This window comes from Corylus avellana, chromosome 8 (assembly GCF_965113065.1).
Source record: "Corylus avellana chromosome 8, dhCorAvel1.hap1.2, whole genome shotgun sequence".
Taxonomy (NCBI): Eukaryota; Viridiplantae; Streptophyta; class Magnoliopsida; order Fagales; family Betulaceae; genus Corylus; species Corylus avellana.
In genome coordinates this window covers 6,964,101-6,990,951 of record NC_142497.1, presented here as the reverse complement: position 1 = coordinate 6,990,951, position 26,851 = coordinate 6,964,101, and the positions used below count along the sequence as shown (strand labels likewise).

The 26,851-nt window shown below is 35.4% G+C and overlaps 1 protein-coding gene and 2 pseudogenes across 1 annotated transcript; all 3 read left to right on the top strand.

The window, feature by feature from the left end:
- Positions 1–4,960: 4,960 nt before the first annotated feature.
- VPS41 (vacuolar protein sorting 41) lies at positions 4,961–18,156 on the top strand. Its single transcript, XM_059573848.2, has 19 exons — positions 4,961–5,341; positions 6,622–6,891; positions 6,982–7,161; positions 7,460–7,720; positions 8,315–8,447; positions 8,537–8,627; positions 9,105–9,207; positions 12,640–12,743; positions 12,816–12,909; positions 13,016–13,171; positions 13,286–13,348; positions 13,528–13,593; positions 14,010–14,210; positions 16,135–16,212; positions 16,293–16,412; positions 16,502–16,582; positions 16,688–16,773; positions 17,351–17,432; positions 17,521–18,156. The coding sequence occupies exons 1-19, from the start codon at positions 5,072–5,074 to the stop codon at positions 17,959–17,961; spliced, it is 2,880 nt and encodes a 959-aa protein (XP_059429831.2). The 5' UTR covers positions 4,961–5,071; the 3' UTR covers positions 17,962–18,156.
- Positions 18,157–20,059: 1,903 nt separating this feature from the next.
- On the top strand, positions 20,060–20,948 carry LOC148584053 (uncharacterized; annotated as a pseudogene).
- A 1,026-nt stretch (positions 20,949–21,974) lies between these two features.
- On the top strand, positions 21,975–23,846 carry LOC148584052 (TMV resistance protein N-like; annotated as a pseudogene).
- Positions 23,847–26,851: the final 3,005 nt, after the last annotated feature.

Genomic DNA, 26,851 nt, shown 5'->3' with positions numbered 1-26,851 from the left:
TGCCTCACTTTGAATCTCTTCGATGATCCAATCCATGGACAAAACAATATGGAGAGGAACACATTTTTAGTTGACGTTTGCTTAACCTAGCAAACAAAGCTTTCTTGGATGAATAAACCAACGAAGAGACTAATTTGGAGAGGATTTCTTCTTAGTTAGATGGCTTTCTCCCAGACAATGTCTGAATAAGCCATGGATTTTGATGATTTGGGTATTGGGTTTTGGCATTGTTGTGAGATGAAAATTTCAGTTTTTCATCAATGAGGAAAAGGGGTTTTTTTTTGTAGAAGATGGAGAAAGACCAAAAAAATTATGAAATTATCATTGGTGGAGAAGTGGCCGAGGAATAGTCGGTGTTAGGCGATGTTCAGTAGCTGGGCAATGGGTCGGTGGGATGGGCAGTGTCGTCAGGGTCCTTGCCGATTGAATGGAGAAAAATGGTTTATAATCCTGTGTTTTTTTCGTTATGATCATTTTGTGTGATAGGTTGATGTGTCTCCTCTTTATTGGAGGGCACAAAAGACTTGGTTTATGCCAAGTCCTTATAGAAGTTATTCTCAATTTGAAATGAAAGATATGGGTGCTGCTACCTATGTCTTAGGAATATAAATTTCTAGAAATAGAAATTGAAAGTTATTATATTTGGATCAAGAAAAATATCTGGAAAAGATACTTAAGAGGTTTAATATGGATAAATGTAAACCTTTAAGTACACCTGTTTCAAAAGGCCAGCACTGAAGCAAAACAATGTGTCCTTAAAATGAGACAGAGATTCAAGGAATGGAATCTGTTTCCTATGCCCAAGCAGTGTGCAGTCTTATGTATGCAATGACAAGTACAAGATCTAATATTTGTCATGCAGTAGGATTAGTAAACAGATATCAATCTAATCTAGGGAAGACACATTGGCAAGCAGTAAAACGTATATTCAAATATTTGCAAGGTAATAAAACACATGGGGTTATGTTTTGGTTTAAGTGATCTAGAAATTGTAGGATTCATAGATGCATATTTTGCTAGAGATGCTGATAATAGAAAATCAACAAGTGGTCGTTCTTGTTTGGTGGAACAATTGTTTCTTGGTTAAGCAAGAAACAAAATTGCGTTGCAAAATCTACTATGGAAGTTGAATATATATCATCCAACATAGTTACATAGCAGTAAGTAATGCAGTGTAGATTAAACATTTGTAGAAAGTTTAAATTTAAGTTTTTAATAGTAAACCAGTCAATATGTTTTGCGACAACAAATCTACTATCTCTTTAATAAAAAGTGGAGCACAGAGCTCCAAAGGCAAACATATTAATATAAATTACCACTATATTCAAGATATAGTGGAAAGAGGAGATATACAAATTTATCCCCTCAACAGAGATGGTGGCCAATCCTATGACCAAAGGATTGTTTTTGGATAAGTTCAAAGAGCTTGTAGGTACAATGGGATTAAGAAACACCTAGGTAGTAGCTACATATATGTTAAAGCACAAATGGAAGGATTCAAGGACGCCTGAATGAACGATTCTATGCAATTCTGTTTTATAAGGGGAATAATTGGTCAAGTCATAGACAAAAGACACTAAAGAAACACGGATATTACAACTTTCATAAAAGTAAGGTTCACCGAGAGACATTATTATGTTAACAATAAGTAATATTTTTGCTTTAATAGTGTAAAGGACATTGATAAGGTGTATCAAGAAAACACTTGATCGAGAATCAATGCATGCCAGCACATAGTTTTGTGTATGGTTAAAATCGTCAATTGTGAAATAGGTATGAACTAATATTCCTAATCACAGAGAATTGATGTCATTCATTTCGCTAAAAAAGCGAAATGAAGTCACCCTAATATACAATCGGTGAGAAAGTATATGGTAAAATGTGTGGTTAGATAAGATGAGAAAATTGTATATACATCATTAAAAGCTATAATACAATCTAAAGCCGATCTGTAATTTCTACAGATGAGAGTTGACATGTATAAAAATTATTATTGGTACCAAAGTAATAATGTTCAACTAGATTACATACCTGATGTTATAGTGTGATCAAGTAAGAGATGATAAATTAGGGATGATCACACCATAACTTGTGTGGTCATCCCCATAGACAATTATACCCTTCCATGGTGGTTATGATAAGTGATGTGATATAATTCTTGGCGAAGAGTTATATCATGACTCTATAAATAAAGTTGAAGTCAGAGAACATACGTATTATTCCATTCTCTCATTCTCTGACTTCTATCACTTTGTCCATAGGATTTTCACCCTAACGGGAGATTTCTACATACAGAGATCATACGCATAATTTCCAACAGATGCACTTTGTTACCTCTTATTGCTTTTTAACGAATTTTGTGTTACTTATTAAACCATTATTGACATGTTTATAAAGGTTAAAGAACTTTGAGTAAACAATACAACAACGTAAAAATAACTATTTTTTTTTTTTTTTTTTGTGTCTGGTTGGCAAGGTGAAGATTACATTGTTTTCATTTGTATTTTGTGTTGTATTTTAATCAATTATGTGAATTTATTTATTTTTATTTTATTTGTAATTGCATTTTTTTTAAGAAAACATTATTTCCAAATTATTCTTGTTATGAATAAAGTTATACTTTTTAAACTTAATTTATCAATATTTAGCATGTAAACTAAAATTTTTTTTTAAAAAAAAGCAAGTCGAGCCAGTCAAGTTACCCGATAATGGCTCAACTGGTTTATTTTTTAAAACCGAAATCGAGCTCGAGTTCTATTGGGTTAAGCCTTTCAGCTTTTATTTCATTAATTTTTTTATTAAATTAATTTTAAAAAATAATCGAGTTCGAGTCAAGATGAGTCTATCAAGTACCGAACTTGGCTCAGATGGGATCCTCAACGGAGTTCAAGCTCGGACTAGGCTAAGCTTTTCGCGAGTCGAGAGCTTGGACACAATTCGATAGCTTGGAGCTCGAATAAGAAGCTTATTAACTAAGTTGAGTCTGATAGCCAAATACGCAGCTCAAATTGGCTCCATTATAGCCCTATGTAGACTCATCAATTCCACTTGTAAATGTTGTTTACAAAGATATGTTATAGTAGTATCAAACGACAAGCCATCGATGCTGAAAGTGTGAGCCAAATGTATAAGTATGATATAATTTATTTAGAATTGTTAGTTAGGATAAGTGTGATGTAAGGAAAAATTAACTTGACAAGTTGTTATAATATTCACAGTAAATTACACTTGATTAGAGCTCTAGTGTCATGTGCATATGATGTAATAGAAAAATTTTAAATTTACCTGCTACTACAACCTTATAGTTTATTATATATTTTCGCTGCCTTATGTTAGAAAAACATTCTTAAACGTAAAAGATTCCAATCACATACGTGTAGCTAAATTATAAAATAATTACAAACCTTAATATTGTATCTTAATCAAATGTAGAAATCAACCAACTAAATAGAAATGCCCCTTGTCTGTTCATTTTCTTTTATTTTATCTTGCACCCTATGCATTTTCATTAATTTGTCTTTTTGTCATGCTCGTCATTGCACTCAACTCTAGTACTCGAAGCAACGGATCCGGATTCCCTCTAATTGAGGAGAAAAATGAGAATCTCATTTTTTCTAATCTCAACCCTTAGATGAATTTAAGGGTTCAAAATATTTCAATCTAAAAACTCAAACACAAACACAACCATACTAGATTTTATACCAAATTTAAATTAAAAAATTAACTATTTTAAAAATAAAATGAAGAAAGCACCAATGGGCGGAGCCGCCCCCGGGTGTTTTCTTCATTTTGTTTTTAAAATAAATAATTAATTAATTTTTTAATTTAAATTTGATATAAAATTTAGTGTGGTAGTGTTTGTGTTTTGAGATTGAAATCTTTTGAATCCTTAGATTCCTTTAAGGGCTAAGATTAAAGAAAATGAAATTCTCATTTTCTTCCTCAATTGGAGGGGATTCAAATCCCGAAACAACATGATTATGAAACTGTGCATGCCAGCCTGCAAATTGTGACATCTCTTTCTATATCTTATTCATCGGTACTTTTTGCTCATGTTTACAATTTGAAAATACAAAATTTTCTACATTTTTAATCGCAATTGTTTAAAAAACACTCCCAAACACAAGTTTTTCTTAGGTAAGAGTGCTTCCGTTTTCCACCTCTTTACGCATTTCGCCGTTCCACCGAAAATTCCTTACATAACTACTATACTCCAACTTAGTAATCTCCTCGGATTTGAACTTCTTGATACTATAGTCTCATTGAATTCCAAGTATATAGTCTGTCCATGTGCCTTTTAGACACAGAACAACGACTATTGCTTAAAAAGTTGCAAATAATGTCCAACCAGTCAACCCCACAAAAGGCAAATACTATCCTTTATTTCCCTTTCTTTTTTAATTTATTTTTTTGAAAGAAAATCTCTTTAAATACCAAAACTTATTTTTTAATCTATATTCAATTAAAAAATAAGATTCACCTTCATTTGAGTAAAGCCTAAGTTGTTGACTTGCCAAGGGTTGAAGATAGGTATCTCTAAGAAGTAGCTCAATTATCTGGGGATCACGCCTCATGAAGCGGAGATTATTAGTTCAAATCCTCATTTTTGTGCGGCATGTAAAAAAAAAAAAAAAGGTCAAGAGGGATGATTTTTAATTACGAGTTTCCCTCCAGGTTACTAGTTTAAATTCCCGTCTTATACGAACATGTTAAAAAAAAAGAAAAAAAAAGAGGAGGTTCAAGAGGTGGTTTTCAATTACGAGCTTCTCCCACCATTATATATAATGTATAAAGATACCCTGATAGTGATTTTCACTAGCAAATAGCAACCTGTCATTATGTCACTGAGGAAAAAATAATACAAGGTAAGTGAAAAGAAACAGTGTACGTGGCATCCAGCACTTTCATAATTCGTCAGCACTCCCTTGTTCTCTTGCAAATAAATATGAGAGACGGTCCGAAGTAGGAGAAAAACCGTTTTCAACGAAACAACCCAAACAGATCTCTCTCTCTCTCAATTATTTTTCTACCTTTCCTCCCGAAGACGAGGCCACCAGGACGAACTATACAAATGGCTCCGATTCCCTCAGAGAACGGCGTCGAGGGAGACGACGAGAGAGAAGAGGAGGACGAAGAAGAAGAGGAAGAAGAGGAGGATGAAGAACAGGCGGAGGAGGAGGAGGAGGAAGAGGAGCCGAGGCTCAAGTACCAGAGAATGGGGGGCAGCATACCTGCGCTGCTGGCGAGCGATGCGGCGTCGTGTATCGCCGTCGCGGAGCGCATGATCGCGCTCGGGACCCAGGGAGGCACCGTCCACATCCTCGATTTTCTTGGGAACCAGGTGAGGGATGAGATTGGAAATCGTGTTTGTTTTCGACTGAGTTCGTAATGTTTTTGGTAATTAAAGTAAACGAGATTAGATTCGATGTTTGGATTTTAGGAAATTTTGAATCGTTGTGGATGAAATTTAGAGCTTGTTAGATCTGTCTTTTTCTTTAATTTTGGTTTCTGTATGTTATTGGGTGCTGGAATTGAGCAATGAGGTGGTAAATGAGCTGGTTTTGGGGATTATAGAGTGAAGGAATGTGGGATGAGCTAATTGGCATGAGTTTGATAATGTTTTTCAGCATTGAGCTGGCGCAAAAAAAAAAAAAAGAGAGCATTTGGTAAAGCATCAAATTCCAATTCCACATTGAAAACTTTAGTTGGTACTCTTTGATTTTACATAGTAGAGTTGTTGAACTTCGCACGAACATCGACACCATGAGTTTTTATTCTATTGTTGTTTTAGGACGGAGCTTGCTCACCGTGCATACTAAACCCAAAGATATTCTTCGTCTCTTGGATAACCAGTCCTTGCGTCATTTCTCACCATGTCAACCTACGTAGTATGGCAGTGTCCTTGTTAAATGTCAATGGTTTGAGAAGAACTATCTTACTGGTTTAGCTAGAGTTTCTTATTGGTATCTAATGAGACTTCCACCTGGCCTTTGGTGGCAATTTAGTTATCGGAGAAAAAAAATGCCCTTGGTGGCAACGTGCTCTGACTGGTCCTTTGTTTGGGGCATATGTGGAGTGGATGTAAGAATTTTACAACTGAAATGGAGCTAGTGTGGTGTTAGTTATCACTACTTCCATTGCCATGGTCAGAGTCTCAGTCCATTTGCGAATTTGTCGTTGATTAAATGATTGTGTCACACAGCATGTGTATTGATAAATGCCACTTTTTAAAATCTATAAAAGTCTTGGAAACAATAAGATCAATTTGTGATCTATCTATACTCATTTTCTATTTACAAATATTTTTTTTGTTTCTTTTCTATTTCTTAAGAAATAAAATTACCCAGAAACCAAGTGCATCATGTGATCTCAAATGCATTTGTTTCTTAAATTTATGAAATCATAACCAATTATGTAACGTTGTATAATACACTGGCATTGGGCTGTCCAAAGCATATGACATTACTAATTATCAGATCAAACCTGTTCTTCCAGGGAATCATATGGGCTCCAAGACTGTCATCATAAATTTGGGGCCAGTGGGTTGCACCAACCACAATTGTTGTACTCACAATAACATGTTTTTGGTTTGAAATGTTTGGTTGATTTTCTTCTTTACAGGTGAAGGAATTCCTTGCTCATACTGCTGCTGTCAATGATCTTAGCTTTGATCTAGAAGGTGAATATGTAGGAAGCTGTTCTGATGATGGGTCTGTTGTTATAAACAGCCTTTTCACTGACGAGAAAATGAAGTTTGAGTATCATCGCCCGATGAAGGCTATTGCTCTGGACCCAGAGTATGCAAGAAAAATGTCAAGAAGATTTGTAGCTGGTGGTTTAGCAGGTCATTTATATTACAATACCAAGAAATGGCTTGGCTATCGTGACCAGGTTTGTACTAGTCTACTGACTAATGGCATGCATAGAATGCCTAATACCTTTTTATTTCTTGAAATTAAAAAAATTTAACCTGTTTTCTAGGTCTTGCATTCTGGTGAAGGTCCAATTCATGCAGTGAAGTGGAGAACAAGTCTCATTGCTTGGGCTAATGATGCAGGTGTGAAAGTTTATGACACTGCCAATGATCAACGTATAACATTTATTGAAAGACCAAGAGGAATCCCACGTCCTGAGCTTTTAGTTCCTCACTTAGTTTGGCAGGTCAGTCAATGATTAACTGGCCTCTGCATTGGTACATGTTTTTGGATTATGCAAGTTCCAGTGCAATTGTTTCAGGCTAACAGCAATAGCCTTAGCAGCTACAACAATACCACACATACACATATGTATATGTGCAAATTTTCATTTGTTTAGATACATATATACATGCTTACATGCATACATACATATGATATGTTTAAATGCCTATCTTCAAATTTGTGTTCCTTTATATGATGTTCTCAACACCAGTGTTGTGTTCTTTCCAATTTTTTTTTTCTTTGCTTCTCATCTCATTCAGGATGACACTCTTTTGGTGATTGGCTGGGGAACATCTGTAAAAATTGCATCAATAAGATCAAATCAGAATGGAGCAACTAATGGGACATATAGACATGTTCCAATGTCAAGTATGAACAAGGTGGATATTGTGGCATCTTTCCAAACCAGCTATTTCATTTCAGGAGTTGCTCCATTTGGTGATTCTTTGGTTGTTTTAGCATATATTCCTGGGGAAGAAGATGGGGAGAAGGAATTTAGTAGCACCATTCCATCACGGCAGGTACTTTCTCTCTTGCTTTTTTGGGAAATACATTGGCATCCTATTCCTGACCTTGTGCCTTGTAGACTCGAAGTTCAAGCTGCAAATGTTTTGTTTATCTCTTGAAACTAAAGCTTAAATATTCACAGAAGAAAGTTCATTCCCAATAGGGCCACCCATGACAATGGTTTTTGGAACTCATACAGTCTCTTTACCAATTCTAAATTATTTTTTTTCTTTGCCTAGTTTTTAAGTTAATAATCTTTAGGCACATATTTGGACCTCTTTAATCATATAATATTCCTAGTAATTTTTTCCATGGACTATAACTTCTCTCTTTTCTTTTTCTTTGTTTTCTTTAGATTATGATAGTCAGAGTAGGTTCCGGTTTTTTCTTGTAGATCACCTTTGCTGAAGATTATGTTATTACTAATATTACTCCGGTTTTTATCTGAATTTTTATCTGAACTTATTGGTTTACCCTGATTTTCTGTTTTCCAACTCGACATAAAATAATTCTGTCGAAAGATGTGATTGTTTTTTATACGGGATTTTTTATTTTTTACTTTTTTTTTTTTTTTAAGTTCTGACATGGGAAAATCTAATTATAAGCAGGGAAATGCACAGAGGCCAGAAGTACGTATAGTATCGTGGAGTAATGATGAACTTTCAACAGATGCCCTACCTGTTCATGGCTTTGAGCATTACAAGGCAAAGGACTATTCCCTTGCTCATGCTCCTTTCTCAGGTTAATGTATTTGTTAGTGAAGTTGATGGTCTATATTGATCTGATTATTAATATCTAAATAGTTGTAATATTTTTTTGTGTCAATGTAGGTAGCAGCTATGCTGGTGGTCAGTGGGCAGCAGGTGATGAACCACTGTACTATATTGTATCCCCAAAGGATGTCGTTATTGCCAAACCTAGGTTAGTATGGTTGTTAGTTTTTATTTAATTTTGCTGCTTCTTTATAGTTCGTGGTCGTGGCGAATTAAAGAAACAGTAATATGTAATAGATTGGTTATTATGAAATCATATTCACACTTCTATAGGTGTCATATATGTCCATACTGGCATATGAATATCTTGAAGCACGACAGAAAGTGCATTGAAATTATTTATAAATCCAGATTAAAATAAATGTCATAAATTTCACATTATTGTGGTAAAATCTTTATGGAATTTGATGGGTTTTACTGAGTTTTCGATGAAGGTACAAAGTTACAATTCAGCCTTGTTTTCATTTGGTTTCTTAGAAATGGAAATCCTTTTGATCATTCTGACGGAAAATTTTGAATTATTTGCTTTTTCATGGTGTATAAAATGTTTTGTATGATAAAATGGTATATGCTTTTTCAAATGTATATTTATATATTAAAAATTTAATATATTTACAATTATTAGGGATGCCGAAGATCATATTGCTTGGCTTCTGCAACATGGGTGGCATGAAAAAGCTTTGGCAGCTGTGGAAGCCGGTCAAGGGCGGAGTGAACTCCTTGACGAGGTATTTCCAATTTGTTTTTGTTCAATTACATTCAGTTCCATATCATTTAACATGAAACAAACATGATTGTGCGGATGGAACATGTGTTTGCAAATGCGTGCGTTTCACTACTTGGGATGCCAATGATTGTTTTCTCTATGTCTTTTTTCTATCTTGGTCTATAATTTTTTTAGGCACTATATAATATATTTATTTGTTTAGGAGGTCAAAAGACACCACATGTCTTTTGACCCATTCTGAGCTCTCAAATTTTCGCGCACGAGGGATTGAGGAGTTGAGAGAGGATAACTCGGGAGCAATACAAAGGGTACCCTCTTTGCATGAAAAGGGACCCACAGTAATTGGGCTGGTGGGCGCAGGGTCTGCTAAGATAATACCCTCATGAAAACAGAGCTCATCCCCACTGGACCCATACTCAAAGCCATGTGGTCTAGCAAAGGTAAACTTCCGCTCCTCTTAGATGAGCTGGGGTCCCCAATCGAAATTGCAACTACTGGGAGATTCCCACTGCCGTCATTCGAGGGAGAGAACATATCTGGGCAAGGTGATAGGGGAAGCTACCGCGAAGAGAGCCAACCTCGGAGTCCATTGCCGGTGGAGAGGACCCAGCCACCCAAAAGACTAGCCATGCTCGTCGTCGTTTTCTAGCACTCTATCACAAACCTTGAATCGGGTTCCATCAATGCTTCAAAATCCGTCGAGATGTAATGCAACGATAAGGAGAGCAGCTTCGACCCACGAATGATACGAATGGACCACTCACCCGAGAATTATTGACGTAGCGGAAGACTAAGGTAACTGCGTCTTCGTCTTCTACCCAAAAAGATAAAAACAAGCCCGCATGCTAAAAGAAAGATAAAACTCCGCAGAGTATTTGAGAGACAATTCTCTGATTTGATAATAATTAAATGAGTTGATTTTTATATAATAAGCAAGCTTAGTTATAGAAGAGAAATACTTGTAGAGAAAGTAAAACTACTTATAGTAGAGAAAGTAAATCTAATCCTAGTAGAGAAAGTAAATCTAATTCTAGTAGGAAAGTAAACATAATCATAGTAACAATAGTAAACCTAACCCTATAAGGAAAGGAAATAAAGTACTAATACAATAAAATAAAATCCTAATATAAAATTGACAATCAGCGGGAATCGTGATAATCTTTCCTTTTGTACTTCCATTGTCTGAGAATGGATAAAATTCTGATCAGGTGACGCTGCTTCAATATTATTTTTGATATTTTTATTGTTTTCGTTTTTACCGAAAATATAAGTAAATATCGTCCTACATCAATTATAGTTGACCTGAGGGTCGCAACTCAATCCACATGCCTGTTATCAAACACGGGCTATTGCCCACTACTATTTGGGCCTTTGGGTAGCACAAATATGAAGCCCATTCAAAAATAAATTTCTGGAGTGGAGCCCACTGGTTTCAAGTGGGCTGAAGTGGGCTGTGAGGGTCTAAAGGAAAGCCTGTTGCTACTATCATCTCCGAAGGCCTTAAATGACATGGGCCTACAAAGTTCATTGGGCCATCGCGACAATATATTATTGCATGCTATTCCCATAGGCTCATTCAACTTGGGGGTTTTGTGGAGCTTATTAATGCGTGTACCTAGGCGGGAGCCACTCGAGCTTTAATCCAATTTATGTGGCGCTTTCCTTTCTCTTCCACATATACACTCAAATGAGATCCTCTGAGGCGCCCGACCGTCTTTCAAAGTACTGGAAAGGTACCCTTTTTTGGATTTTTGTAGCTTACACAAAGGGAGGTGCAATGCACCCACCTTATTGCTCCTAACGTCTCGTTTTGGAAATATTCAGACGTTGGGAGGGGCTTTTTAGTGAGCCATGACAGAATTCCCTCCGGCACCCCTATTGTTAGAAATGGTTGGGCTACCCTATATGGTGGCTACCACCTGAGCAAAAGAGTGATTCGTGGGAACACTCTTAAGACTCGGTAATGGTACAATGATGATTGGAGGTGCGTGAGTCACAGAGGTAAAAGGAGACAACAAATACTGTAGCATCTCCACAAACCCACACCAACCCCACTTCTTCTTGCCTTTGGGAATGAGATTCGCCCAAAGCCGTTGAACTCTTCAATGGCCATGTAGCTCCTGTGGGAATTACTGCACTGCTGATCTAAGAAGGCGCTTTGAGGATCCCTGAACTTACGAATAAAGTCCGAACTATTGTCCACTCTAGCCACTGTGTTGACCGCCAAGAGTAACCTAAAAGCTCCATCTCTCCCAAAAATATCTAGATAATCATACCCTCTTTCCACTATTCTTAACCTGAAGGAGTTTCCTCCTTGCTCGATAATGAACTCAAAGGATTTCAATTATGCGAAAAAATCTCCTCATGGGCCTTTGTTACAGTAAAAAAGAAGCCATGACCCCCTAGTAACCAACCCAAGAACCAAAGAAGCTAAAGATCGAAGAAATCCAACACCAGTACAGAGAATTTGCGGGATACGAGGGACCTATCAAGAAAAAGTTAAATGATCAAGAAAATTAGAAATATGAAACAATTATAGGCAGCCATCTAGTGGTATAGGGTTTTGAAGAAAAAGGATTGTAATTCTGCCACCATCCTCTCACAATCTTTAAAAGTTTGATCATTGCGTTTTCTTCAAATACACCACATTAAGCTAAACAGAATCATCTTCCACACTGCTATACTATGATATCTACCAAATTGCCCTCTCCAACAAGCCAAAAGATCCACCACTCGCAGAGGCATGACCCACTCTATCCCAAAAAGACCGAGAAAATATAGTTTCATAACTCATTAGCTATCTCGCAATGGAGCAATAGATGATCAACGGCTTTCTATGCCGCTCTTCTTATTAAGGTTAATGAGAGTTTTTATCTTAGTGGTTCACTAAATGCAACCCTTTCAGATTGGCAGTGCAAACAAGTGGGGACTAAAAACATAGTACTGGTGGTGAGGGAGAGGCGCATCTGTTTTTGGGAATTTTTTGTTTTGGGGGAGTGGCTTGATTTACTTTTCCCCTCTTGCTGTACATGATGTAACCGTGCATTTTGATGGTTTTTTCCCTCAACCTTGACGAAAAGCGGCAAATCTTTTTCTTCCCAATTTTTCCTCCTTACTTCCCCTCTCTGAATTAAAATGATTTGATGATGCCCATATTGAGTCACAAGCTACTGGTTTTGGTTAAAAAATTCAGGCCAAAATTCATTATGAGTATTAATTTAATTATTAAAGATAAGTGTACATCAGCTAAGCACTTCAGAAAATGGCTATTCAGTGATCCTGCTGTGCTTGTATGTGATTATTTTACATTATTGCGAAATATGATAGGATATTGTTTTCTAGATGACTACCTTATAGTCTCAACATTTCCAATTTTCGCTTTCCATATATACTTCATGGCATAGTTTGATCAATATGGCCACTATATGTGTAGGTGGGATCGGGATACCTTGATCATTTGATTGTGGAAAGGAAGTATGCTCAAGCTGCATCTTTGTGTCCTAAATTGTTGCGGGGATCTGCTTCAGCATGGGAAAGGTACTATCTGCCTTTATTTATTACTCTTTGTACAATTCATCTAAATAACTGGCAGTGGGCTGCTTTCCACAGATGGGTTTTCCACTTTGCTCATCTCCGTCAGCTTCCAGTGTTGGTCCCATACATACCAACAGAAAACCCAAGACTGCGTGATACTGCTTATGAGGTTTGTTGGACAAAACAGTACGCCTAAATTTCGTATAATATCTTTTATTTTCGTTCTAATGTGCAAACTTGGGATTCAAGGCCTCTTGTTGCCTTTTGTGCTACAGGTTGCCCTTGTAGCTTTGGCTACAAATCCTTCTTTCCATGAGGCCCTCTTGTCAACTGTCAAATCTTGGCCACATGTGATGTATTCTGCATTGCCTGTTATTTCGGCCATAGAACCTCAGCTCAATACTTCATCCATGACTGATGCGCTCAAAGAGGTTCGTTAGACAAAGATGCACACATTCACGTACTTCTAAATCTCTTGATACATATGCTTTCCATATTTCATGATCTCTACATATGATTATTTATGCATTCCTTTTCTCTGTCAGGCACTAGCACAGTTGTATGTAATAGATGGGCAATATGAGAAAGCTTTTTCGATCTATGCTGATGTAAGTGTTACTGATGCACATGGAAAGATTCATTCACAAGCCAACACTAGAATTTCATGTATTAGATAAAATGTTTATGTTAAATGCTTCAGAAAATCATGGTTTCACATCTCTATTTTGTGTACTAAGACCAATTTAGCTACCCTTTTTAATTTTTAATTTTGGGTATAATTTTTCAGCTTATGAAGCCAGAAGTATTCGACTTCATCGAAAAATATAACTTGCACGATGCAATTCGGGAAAAGGTATGCCAATGCAAAATTGGATGAAATACTTTTAGCGTTACTAGTGTCTGTCCATAGGTTTTTTCATTTGCTGTTATTGCTGTTTTCTAAGTAAATTCATGTCAGTTTGATAATTATTTGATGTATTTTGCATAAATGTTTCCGAAAAAAGCAACCTATAGATTTTCTGAAAAAAAAAAAAAAAAATATTGCGGGTTCTGCTATAAATCATTAATCAGGATGTCATTTTCATCATATAATAGACATAACTTGCAATACAATTGAACTCAATTGAGCATCATCCTTCTTAACTGGGGTTTGCAATATGTATTCTTTAAAATACTTATTGGGATTCTAGTTTCTGTTGTGTTCTTCTCATTCTTATGTGTCATTATTTAAATTCCCGACTACTTTTTATGTTACCTATGCCTATGTAGGTTGTGCAACTGATGATGATAGATTGCAAGCATGCAGTTCCATTATTGATCCAAAATAAGGACTTGATTACTCCATCTGAAGTTGTTTCACAACTTCAAAATGCCAGCAATAAGTGTGATCACAGATATTTCCTGCATCTATATCTCCATTCATTATTCGAAGTGAATCCACACGCTGGAAAGGATTTTCATGATGTGCAGGTAGTGAGAGACACTCAACCTCATTTTGGTTTGAACTCTGTGTTTCTAAGTGAGTATAGCAATATTTAATTTAGTTATAAATAATATGTTCACATTATGATGGTTGCTGTCTTTAACTGTTTTGGATTCTTTGGATCTGATTGTTCACAGGATGAAAATTGTGAACAAATAAACACAATTGCATACTTATCAGATAGATTAAAGATGTGTTGACCATCAAATCATCTTAATTTATGCTTGTGAGTCAAATGATGCATGAACATTGAACTAGAATATGCAGTCTCTTGCCACGGTTCTTATTTATGAACATTTGGAAACTCTTGCAGCCTGTGGGAAATTTTAAATAACAGTTACTTTCTTGATTAGAAAGCATATTTTGGTATATTGGTTGGTGGATGCTCTCACTTTTTTGGTTAAAAAATAATTTTACAGATTTCTTTATGTAGAGCGTACGAAAATTAATTGGTGCAGCTTGGACTTTTGCTTTCATTAAAGCAATTAAGAAATACTTGAAAGTAACGATGAACTGTTTATGATTTTCCTTTTCACCGAGTTACGGTCTTAAAGAAAGTAGTGTTTTCAATCACCACGAGTCCAGACATGTCTGTTTGGTGAAGCAATTGAACCATCCAATTGTCCTCTCTTCAAATTGATACTAGCACCGAGTCATTCCAGTCAAGGAATTGTGTGGTCAAGTAAGCTGTCTCAGGGAATTGCCTTGAAACCAAACAAACTTTGGAAAAAGTAAAACAAAAAGAAAAAAAAGGAGGAGTTCCTATAGAGATTGTCTTGCGAAATCTTTATGGATAAGCCCTTGCATTATTCCATATTTGCGTAACTAGATCAAGATGAAAGCACAAAGCAATTTTGCTTTTTGCTAGTTGCCAGAAGTTGCTGCCACCAATTATTGTCTAGAGTTGTTACATATCTGTTCTACAAGTTTGCCTGACAATAGCCAAAGCAGATATTTGAACGCTAGGATTTTTGACACACAAAGATTCCTTGTGGGCTCTTTTGGATGTTTAACATGAATCTTCCATGGAAGTTGAGGTTGTTGAATTTACCTCCAATATGGGTTCTTAATTCTACAGTATGGGTTTCTTAACTTTACATGGATTTCTCAACCGCAAGAAATGTCAAATCTTTAGTTTTGTGGCAACTGGGAGGTTGCAAGATAATTATGGAGTTCGCTTTTCCAGTTGTTTGGTGTTGCATGGGTTATGCCTTAAAGGATGGGAGAGTTGTTGGTGAGTTGGAGGGGACAATTGAGATACCGTACTGCTTTGGAAATGTGGAGGCTGGCTCATTTATGTTTAATGAGGTGTATTTGGAGAGAGCGGAACACAAGGAGCTTTGAATATCGTGAGATTGCGATGTTAAGAGTTAGAGAAGAGACTGTTTCAATCCCCATGTACATGGATAGTAGCGTTCAATAGCTTGCCTGTTTTTAATTTCTCTGAGTTTTTGGAGTTCTGATATTTTTCTATACGTCAAAGGTTCTCTTGAATATTTTCTATGTACTAGGGTTGCGCTCCTCTGCGCTTTTGAAGAATTTGAATTGCTTATCAAAAAAAAAAGTTGTGGCATTTATGACTTTATTGCAATCAAATGAGTTGCACTAATTTTGTAATCCTTTGTTATTGCTCTGAAATCTATTTGGCAGATCTTGTTACTTATCATAACAAAGTTTTATGGCATTAATAATTTTATTGCAATCAAATGAGTTGCATTAATTTTGTAATCCTTTGTTATTGCTTTGAAATTTATTTGGCAGATCTTGTTACTATGGTATTGGATTGGATCCTTTTCTTTTCTTACTTCTGCAAGAACTTCTATCTGGTTGTTGCAACACTTTGTGCAGTTAAAGTGATTTGTGGCACACATTTTATCTGAAGATTTCTTGTCCCTTGTTTTACTGTGATAGGTGGACCTTTATGCAGAATATGATCCAAAGATGCTACTTCCTTTTCTTCGTAGTAGTCAACATTATACGCTTGAAAAGGTTTAAAACCATCGACAAATGGTAAATTTCAATGATTTTATATCTGAGTACATACATTAACTTTTAAATTTAAATTGCAGGCATATGAAATTTGCGTCAGAAGAGATCTTCTAAGGGAGCAAGTCTTCATCCTTGGAAGAATGGGAAATTCTAAACAAGCCCTATCTGTCATTATAAATAACTTGGGGGATATAGAGGAGGTACTTTTCATCTCCTTTGGGATTCTTGGTATTTTGGTTAACTGTGAAGTTTGGTGGTGTGATGAGGCAAGCATTGTCATCGTGTGCAGGCTGTAGAGTTTGTGACTATGCAGCATGATGATGATCTTTGGGAAGAGTTAGTAAGGCAATGTCTTGACAAACCTGAAATGGTATGTAGCAAAGACTTTGATTCAAAGTATGTAGGGACATGGTAGTTGTATATTTCTTTGTGCGTCTTTTGCAAGCTCTTCTAACATTTCTTTCCTAATTACTAGGTGGGTTTGTTGTTGGAGCACACAGTTGGAAATCTTGATCCTCTCTATATTGTAAATATTGTTCCCAATGGTTTGGAGATACCTCGGTTAGTATAATCAAAATGATGCCGAATTTCTTGTAGTAGTTCCTTCTTTCTTTTGTCTTCCATGTTAAAAGAAATATCGGTTTGCAGTCTTCATTTTTAAAGTTACAATTTTTTTGGGAGAAGTGAATAATAAATACATGTATTGTTAGTAGAAGCTCAATATTGTGAAGATGCTATCAGTTCTGTTAGTGTATTGTGTGGTTTCGTACATGCCCAGACCTTGGTTCAAGTTTTTCAGGAGCCCTAGTGTTGTTTTAATCCATCGACTTTGTGTATGAGCACTAACCTTACATGAAAATCATCCTGCAACCTGCCCCTCTCCCCATCCAAAATAAAAAAAGGAGCAGCATATGAAAACTTATATTTTGTCACAAGTAAAAATGCTTTTCAATTGTTCTTCTTGAAGGCTAAGAAGGTTAAATAATGTTTACACTTGATACACACCCAAATAGACTGGAATGGGTTGCTTTTCACTGGTAACTTCCATAAACATGAGAGACAGATGTCGAAGCATTAAGTTCTTTACTGACGGTAATCTTTATGTAATTTCTCTCGTTTTTTTCTTTCCTTCTTGTAGGCTTAGGGATCGGCTGGTCAAGATCATTACTGATTACAGGACTGAAACATCTCTTAGACATGGTTGCAATGATATCCTCAAGGTACTACCACGCAACATCCCATTGTTGCAGTTCTTTTTAATGGGGCACCATATGAAATGCTTGACATTTTCTTGTGATTGTGAAACAGGCTGATTGTGTCAACCTCTTGGTTAAATACTACAAAGAGGCGAGGCACGGGATATACTTGAGCAATGAAGAAGATGAAGCACGAACAAAAAGGAACGACAGTGTGGCTTCTCAGGCGATTGAGAAATCATCTAGTGTGAGGACCATGGAGGTTAAGTCTAAAACCAGTGGGGGTGCAAGGTGTTGCATGTGTTTTGATCCGTTTTCCATACAAAATGTATCAGTCATCGTTTTCTTTTGCCGTCATGCGTATCACAAGACGTGTCTTATGGATTCTATGTATAATATTAGTGGCAAGAAAGGGTCTGGAGCCACTTCCCGAGAGCCTGTAGTAGAGTATGAGTATGGTAATGGTGCTATAGACGACAACGACAGCGACGATGATTCCCAGTCGAGTGCATATCATATGCGTTGTATCTTATGTACTACCGCTGCCGGTTGAGTTTACTAGTGTGTGAGCTTGTGCATCCGCGTCTGTGTGTCCGTGTGCGTGTTATGTTATTTGTCATTTATTTATTTGTGCATATAGTGCGAGTGAGTGCAATCATTTTTCTTTCTCGTGCTTCACTTGTACGTTGTCAATTCTTGTATTTTAGTTATATATTTACCATGGGAAGAGTAATTTTTTCTTCGGCTAGTTTAACTTGTGTTGCCTTCAAAACACCAGTTTCTTTTGGCCATGACCGTGATTACAATTTATAGGGTTGTCTTAATACAGAGTGCGCGTGGGCGGTTGTTGGGAGATATTTGGAAATTCTTTGTTTCATTCTTTTATGTACTTCGTCCATAATCTTGAATAAACTAAACCAAGTATAAAGTGCTTTTGAACTCAAAAGGGGATTTAGGTCGGTGCAATACCATTTTTTGGACTGTTCATTTAAAATGATTATAAAGAAGGCCAGAAGGGGATGGCTGTTGGGTGGCCGAAACACCCCTCCTTTTGGGTGTCCGAGCCATCCAATTTGAAAGGTGCAGCCTCGCAATAGCCTCCGAAAGCCAATCATTTTTTTTTTTTTAATTATTATTTGTTAGGAAAAATTTCAAAAAATTATCTTGAACTTTTACTCGGTTTGATAGTATTTTTTTTTAAAGTTTCTCCTATTTATTATTATGATTTGAATCATTCATTAGAAATAAATGGTATTGTGTCCAATGCAATACTAAACACATGATGTCAATCCCTCAAAACGAAGCATTTGAAACAGTCTAGGTAAAATTTGGCTTAACATTCGGTTGTAGGTGGCTTTTGAGTTTGAGTTTAACTGAGTTTGGGCATATATAGACTATTCATGTGCAATATTTGTTTACATGATGACATTAAATATTCATGAATATTTGTTAGGAAATATTCATTCTTTATTCCCTATCTCTTTTCTCGGGTATTTTCTATCATATTTGACGAGTAGTGATTTAGTGAACACCGGCGTGCATAAATAGTGTGAATGCATATTTTATAATATTATAACACCGGCGTGTACTGTTTATGCATGACAGTGTTCACTAAATCACTACTCTATATTTGACTATGTTAATCTACCCAAGTACTATTACAACATCGAAGTGGCCGTCCCTTTCGGCAACCAGAGTCGCTTATTGCTTTTAATTAACACAAAATATACAAGACAAATTGCCGTCTTCTTGCTGGGTCCGGAGGGTATCTCTTCCACAAAAAAGCATATATAAGAAACCAAAAAAAAAGAAAGAAAAGAAAAGTAAAGAGTATAAGAGGAGAATTTTCAAAACTCTTTCATGGTGGGTCTTGCTAGCATCTACAACACAAGAAATCCAACCAACGAGGATCACAACAACATGTAGACTTAATGAATTAGTTGCATGGTCCTCATCATCAATTTGTCTGTTTGTTTATGTTTTTGTTTTTTAATCTTCTCCTCCATGAATTTGACTAATATATGTTGGTTGTTTTGTTCTTAATATATATTCCTCATGTCAGGCCTTAGTTATTTATATATTTGTTTGAATTATTGTATGTGGTGTTGAATGTTTCCTGGAATCTTCATCATCTCTTTTCTTGTAAGGACTTTTTGACTCTAAAGTGGTACCGCAGGTTATCAAATATCTTTTATAGCGTGCGTTTCACTGAAGTAGTCTGAAACAGACTTGTATATCATTGCCAAGAAAGAAAAGAAAAGAAAAGAAAAGAAAAGAAAAGAAAAATAAAGTGACCATCAATTATAATTTATGAGAGATGAAAAGTATTAAAAAGAAATGGGTGAAAGTAGCCATAATTACATATGGTTTATGAGTAATTAATGTTCAAGCCTTGATTTTATTGAAATAACTACGTACAAACCTCAGGGATCAAATAAGCAATTTTTTTATTCTATATATAAAGAGTCAAAGACATGCATGCTATTTAATCTCAGAAACCTATTGCCATGAAGTACTCGATCTCCAACATTTTCATTGCAATGGCTAATTCCTTTCCTATTTCTTATATTCTCAACCTTTGTCTCTGCAACACGATAAAATATTCCCAGGTTGAGTCCATTTGGAGGAACAATTCTACAAGATCCTGAACACTATCTGCATCAACTAACGTTTCAAATGACTTCCAAACATTTTACTTTAATCAAACACTCGATCACTTCAACTACAGGCCCGAAAGCTACGCCTCTTTTCAGCAAAGATATTTTATCAACTCCAAGAACTGGGGTGGTGCAAATTGTAGCGCCCCAATTTTTGCTTATTTAGGTGCAGAAGGACCGTTGGATGGTGATAGGGGTTTTGTCGGATTTCTTATTGATAATGCCGTGCAGTTTAAGGCTCTCGTACTATATATAGAGGTATTAATGAACACACAATCCTTTTATAATATTCTTGTTTTACAGAAATCATGTATTCAAAATCTGTGATTATATTCATCATGTTAGCACCGATATTATGGGAAGTCAATACCATTTGGATCAAGGGAAGAAGCATTTAGAAATGCAAGCACTCTGGGATACTTCAACTCAGCCCAAGCAATAGCAGATTATGCAGAAATCATCATTCATTTAAAGAAAAGCTTACATGCAGAATATTCTCCGGTAATTGTTATTGGAGGATCATATGGGGAAAGTACGTGATATATATATATATATATATATTCTTTAATCTGATAGCATGTAAATTAATGTATATATTCATTGATGGTTCAGAGCTAGCTGCTTGGTTTCGGCTAGTATCCTCATGTTGCCCTTGGAGCTTTGGCCTCATCAGCTCCAATCCTTTACTTTGATGACCTCACGCCCCAAGATGGATATTATTCGATTGTCACCAAGGATTTTAGGGTAATATATATAATTTGAATACTTTCTTTTTCTTCCTCTTCATTTTTTTTACTCTGAGCAATGATGGCCGGTTATTTAATAGATTAGTATATAATTGTTATACAACTCGATAATTTAGTATCAGTTTTACTGGAAGTAAAATAGGTTAGGGTTTAGTAAAAATAGTTTTTACGTTGAGTTACATGATAACATGCACTCGTCTCATAATTCTGAAAGCTATAAGAACAAATAAATTATTTAATCTTAAAAATAATGAGTTTTTTTTTTTTTTTTTTTTTTTTTTTCTTCTTAAAAATAAAGAAATCTTCAATAATTGAAACTTTGAATAAATCCAAACTGTAGAGAACAATAGTACCACAAATGACTTAAGATAGATATACATATTTTAGGGGATAAGAACTTCTATTTAAATAGTTTTTATTAAACTACTATTTAGTTTTCCATTAGTTATATGGAACGCATAAACTATTTAAGACAACATAAAGGTCATTTTACATAATCTGATACAATTAATTTCTGATTTAGTACTACAATCATAGGAGACTTCACCCTTCATAATATAAGTTTTCAGTTTTCACCACCAATTTCAAATAGAAGGGTCGACCTGAATATGTAATACTTAGCTTTTGGGGTATTTTGCTACGTTCTAAAGTTTAGTGGAAATAATATATATTATCCCATTATTATTGAATGGTGAAAGATGATACAATTCAGTTTACTAAAAGATTAAACATTTTGGAACTAAATAAACCCTTATGATAAAAAAAAAAAAAAAACATTTACAAAAAAAAGAAAAAAAAAAAACGAAAAAGAAAAAGGAACAAATGCGGTTACATTTTATAGTAAAATGAAAAAAAGACACTCTTGCTATGTATCAACAAGGCAAAACAAAATTCGCGAATGAAAAATGAAAAGTTAAGTTTAGTTAAAAAAAAAAAAAATCATTAGGAGGATTGAGATATGGAGTACCGGAGGGAACTCAAGGAAGGGTTATATCATATCTTGTTGCATACCGTTGTCATTTGTTACAAAGAGAACAAATGTATGTTCTTAAGTCTTTTCATGTGACTACTCCAACTCATTAATTATTATTATTATTTTTTTCTGCATTGGTAGGAATGAATTTGAATTTATCCAACGAATTGTTCAGCTGGTGATCTTAAGAATGGACCGTCATAGATACTTAAATGTCGCCAAGTATCCAATTGAACTAGAGTCTCGTGTACGAGATATCAAAGATCGTTTTTTAAGCCTAGGAATGAGTGACAGACACAAAGTAGGAATCTTTGGAGTTGGTTGAATTGGTAAGACAACTATTGCAAAAGCGATCTATAACTCGATTGCTGATCAATTTGAAGATAAATGTTTTCTTTCAAACGTTAGAGAAAATTCAAAGCGAGAGGGCGGTATAGTCTAGTTGCAAAAGACACTTCTTTATGATATCCTAGGCGACTCAAGCTTGAAGATTCGCAATGTTGATCAAGGAATCAATGTCATAAAGGAAAGGCTTTGTAATAAAAAAGTTCTTTTAGTTTTTGATGATGTGGATCAATTGATTCAGTTAGATACATTATTTGGAGAATATGATTGGTTTGGTTTGGGAAGTAAAATCATCATAACTACAAGAGATCAACATTTACTTGCTACGCATAAAGTTAAACCATACGAGATGAAGGAATTAGATCAGAATGAAGCTGTTCAGCTCTTTAGTCGACACGCCTTCCATAGTGACGAACCTAATGATGACTTCGTGGAACTCACAGTACATGCATTACATTATGTTGGGGGCAACCCACTAGCTTTAAGTGTGGTAGGTTCAAACCTATATGGAAAAGACATAAATCATTGGAAAAGTGAATTGGGAAAGTACAAAAGAAATCCTCACACAAATATTTATGAAATTCTTAAAATAAGTTATGATGGATTGGAGGAAAATGAGAAAAATATTTTCCTTGACATTGCTTGTTTCTTCAAAGGAAAGGATGCTAAATATGTCACTCATATACTAAATAGTTGCGGTTTCTCTTCAGATAGTGGTATCGGAGTACTTATTGATAAGTCTCTCATAACTATTAATGAGGATAATTTTTTGGTCATGCATGACTTACTGCAAGATATGGGTAGAAAAATTGTTCATCAAGAGTCACCCAACGAACCTGGCGAACGCAGTAGATTGTGGTATTATGAAGATGTTCGTTATGTATTGAAAGAAAATATGGTAAGACTCATAATAACACCCTTCGAATTTTATATTTTGCAAAAATTAATTGAAAAATATCCACATAATTGCACACACACATACACCATCCATCTCAAAACGATGTAGCGTGTTGGTAGGATGCCTTCAATCCAAAAGAATAAATAAATCATCAAGGGAATTTTCTTTTACTCTATTTCAAATGTAGATATAGTTTTTATGAGTATTGTACTTTTTATTTTATAAATAAGTTAGAAAATAGTAAATATGAGAAAAAAAAAATTGACTTCTCGAATGTCATCACTTACTTCGAGACATTCTAATACTAAAAAAAAATTATCTATTATGAAAATCTTTAAAAAAAAAAAACAAAAGAAGAAAAAGAAAAAAAAAAGCAATATAGCCATATAGGGCGCCAGATTGATGGAATAAAAGTTTGCTTCATTTTCATAAAATAATGTATGTATATGTAAGAATAAAATTATAATTCTAGCAATTGACAGAGTATGGAGAACTTTTCGATTTTGTTGCCACACTTATGCAATATTATCTTACTAGGGGACAAACAAAATTGAAGGCATATTAGTGGAGTTGCCGAAACGAGAATTGATACGGTGGAGTTCCAAAACCTTTGAAAAGATGAAAAGGCTTAGATATTTTATATGTCATAATGCTGACTTTTCTAAAAAGCCTACTTATCTTCCTAATGAGTTAAGAGTGCTTCATTGGGCTGAATTTCCTTTACAATCTCTGCCATCCAATTTTCATGGACGGAAACTCACTATTTTAAGAATTCGTAATGGCCCCTTCAAAGGACTCAAGGAAAGATTGAAGGTATGATTGTTATTTTTAATGTTTTTTCTTTAGAATTATGGTGTAAACTTCTTTGAAGCTTATTTTATCCCCTTCTTTTTTTCCTTGGCAGAATTTACCAAACCTAAGTAATATGGAACTCATTGGACTTGAAAACCTAACTGAAATTCCTGATATTTCAGGAATCCCAAATTTACAAGAATTACGTGTTTATAGGTGCATAAGTTTAATTAAGGTTCATGACTCTGTTGGATTCCTTGATAAGCTTACCCTTATGGCATTTTTCAAATGCTCTAACCTTATTCATCTTCCAAGTAGCATTCTTCAGTTACAGCATCTCAACTATCTTGGTGTTCGAGAGTGTCCAAAACTCGCTATGCTTCAAACAGATGAGAGGAATGAAAGACAAGCAATGCTCTCAATTGTGTCCATAGAGGAAAGTAGAGAATTATTCTTATCGCCTCCTCCAGTGAATTCAAGCATTTCCGATGTTGGTTGTTCCTCGGTTGGGTTTCCGACACTAACAAATCTGGTTCTTGATAAAATATATTTCTTTGGGACACTCTTCCCTTCCACTTTAGAGTGCTTAATTTTATCAAATAGTGCAATTGTTAGTGTACCTGCATGGATCAAAAGATTTGTTAGATTGAGGAAGCTTCAGTTAACCGACTGCAAGCAACTTCAAAAAATTCTAGAACTTCCAACAAATATAAAAGAAATAATTGCCGGTGGATGTGTTTCATTGGAAAGTTTTCCACAAGTATCAAAAGAAAATCAATTCAATACAAGTCAGTTGCTAGCGTTAGAGTGGATTGAATTGACTGACTGCGCTAAAATGGCTGAGAAAATAAGGAATCAGGTGGAAGATTTTTTATTTAATAAGGTATGTCTCTCTCTTATGTACATATTTGTATGTGTCTTGGTTTATGGGTTATACTTACGAAAATTCATGATATTCATTTAATAGGTACATTATAACGACTCTTTTGCCGGTGGAATTATATTTTCTAGAAATAGGATACCAGATTGGTTCCGCCATCGTAGGGACTGTTCATATGGTAGTCAATCATGTATAATGGATATTAAAGGGCTCCCTCCTTTGGATGAGATCCAAGGAATTGTTTTTTTTTGCTATTCTTGAACGCATTCTTGAGGGCCCTCAGAATCATGTTGTGGATTTGGTTAAGTTTACGATGAGGCATAATGGTATAGACATAATTGGTAGACGAAGAGAATTCAAGTACCTGGAATCAAAAAATGTCTGGCATGAGTACTTCGTCCAAGAATCTTTTGAGCTAAAGGGGGACAGTTTGCAAGTTGGGTTGTTTATAGATAGACCGTTGGTCGTCAGAAGTGTTGGAGTTCATATTATACACGAGCATGCAGAGAATGTGAAAGATCATCCAGATGTGACCCACGTCGATTTTCATTTCTCTATTGATGAATCCAATGGAAGAAAAACTTATTTCTTGGGAAGTTCATTCGCACAGGATGAACCCGATGAAGAAATTGAAAATTCAATGGGTTCAATCGAAGAGGATGAAGTTGATGAAGAAAGTGAAAATTCAGTGTGTTCAATCAAAGAGGATGAAGTCGATGAAGAAAGTGAAATTTCAGAATGTTTAACCCGAGAGGATGAACGCAATAAGGTTTAAAGGATTCAACCATCTAAGAGACGATGTGACGATGATGATGATAATGGTGATCATTACAACTTGGAATCCAATTGTTTTTCAGTAAATACTCCTTACCTTACCTTAATGCTTGTTAATTTTGTTATTGGTTAACTGCTTATATATTGATTTGTCCACATTATCATGAATCAGGTTTTTCTAGCTTGGAAACGTTGTTTAGGGTGCAAATGACAAATAGGGTTCCATATTTAAGAGAGAGCCACTAGCTTGAGTTCCCACCTCACTTCCCCTGTCTTATAATTCTACCAGCATATTCTATGGGTTCAATCGAAGAGGATGAATGCAAAACAATTGAAAGGATATTAGATGGTATTCAACCATCAAAGAGGCGTCATGATGATGATGCTTGCAACTTCAAATCCAGTTGTAACCCACAACAAATGAGGAGTTATTTTTCAGTAAAGACCTTTTAATGCTTGTTAATTTTGTGTTTGGTTAACGGCTCGGTATTGTGGGTTTAGAGGCTGTTTGTAGCTTTTGGGTCTTACCTGTCCACTTCATTATCTAATGATATATTGTTTTGTCCACTTCATTATGGATAAGGTTTTTCCTAAATTGAGACGGCGTTCCATATGGGAATCTCTGGGACATATTTAGCACCTTTGAGTCTCTCAATCCAACCTCACATCCCTTCTACTCTTCCAGCAGCATAGCCAATTCACAAAGTCACATTTAGAAGGAACTCTTGCTCTCCATGGATACCGCATGCCTGCAGAGTGGCAAACACAGAACTACTCACAACGTTAGATGGGTTCGACCTAACTACATCTTTCATATTCCTATTATTATGGGATTTGGTTTTATTGTATTTGATCGTCATCAACTGAAATCATATTTGCATACATCCATAATTTGATGGTCATGGGAAACTAGTTAGGCCTTTGTTTGGTGTAGATAAGTATTTCTGGATCTCATATTTCAAACTTGACACAAAAATTCAAAATACTCCAAAAATTGACTCTGGCTTAAGTTTGTCCCGAAATAATTAAGTTTTTACTTTGTGTGCTACTTAACAGTTAATAGAAGGATCTCCAGGACCGGCCTTAATTTCACTTTGAAAAGTGTTGCAAAACGATCCAACCGTTTTGCAAGTATCTGCCCAACTATAGTTATAGCGAAGTTTTTTTTAATTTTTTTTTAATTTTTTAATCAAAGAGGATGAGGTCGATGAAGAAAGTGAAATTTCAGAATGTTCAATTGAAGAGGATGAACTCGATGAAGAAAGTGAAAATTCAGAATGTTTAACCGAAGAGGATGAACGCAATAAGATTCAAAGGATTCAACCATCTAAGAGCCGTTGTGACAATGATAATGATGATGGTGATTATAACTTGGAAT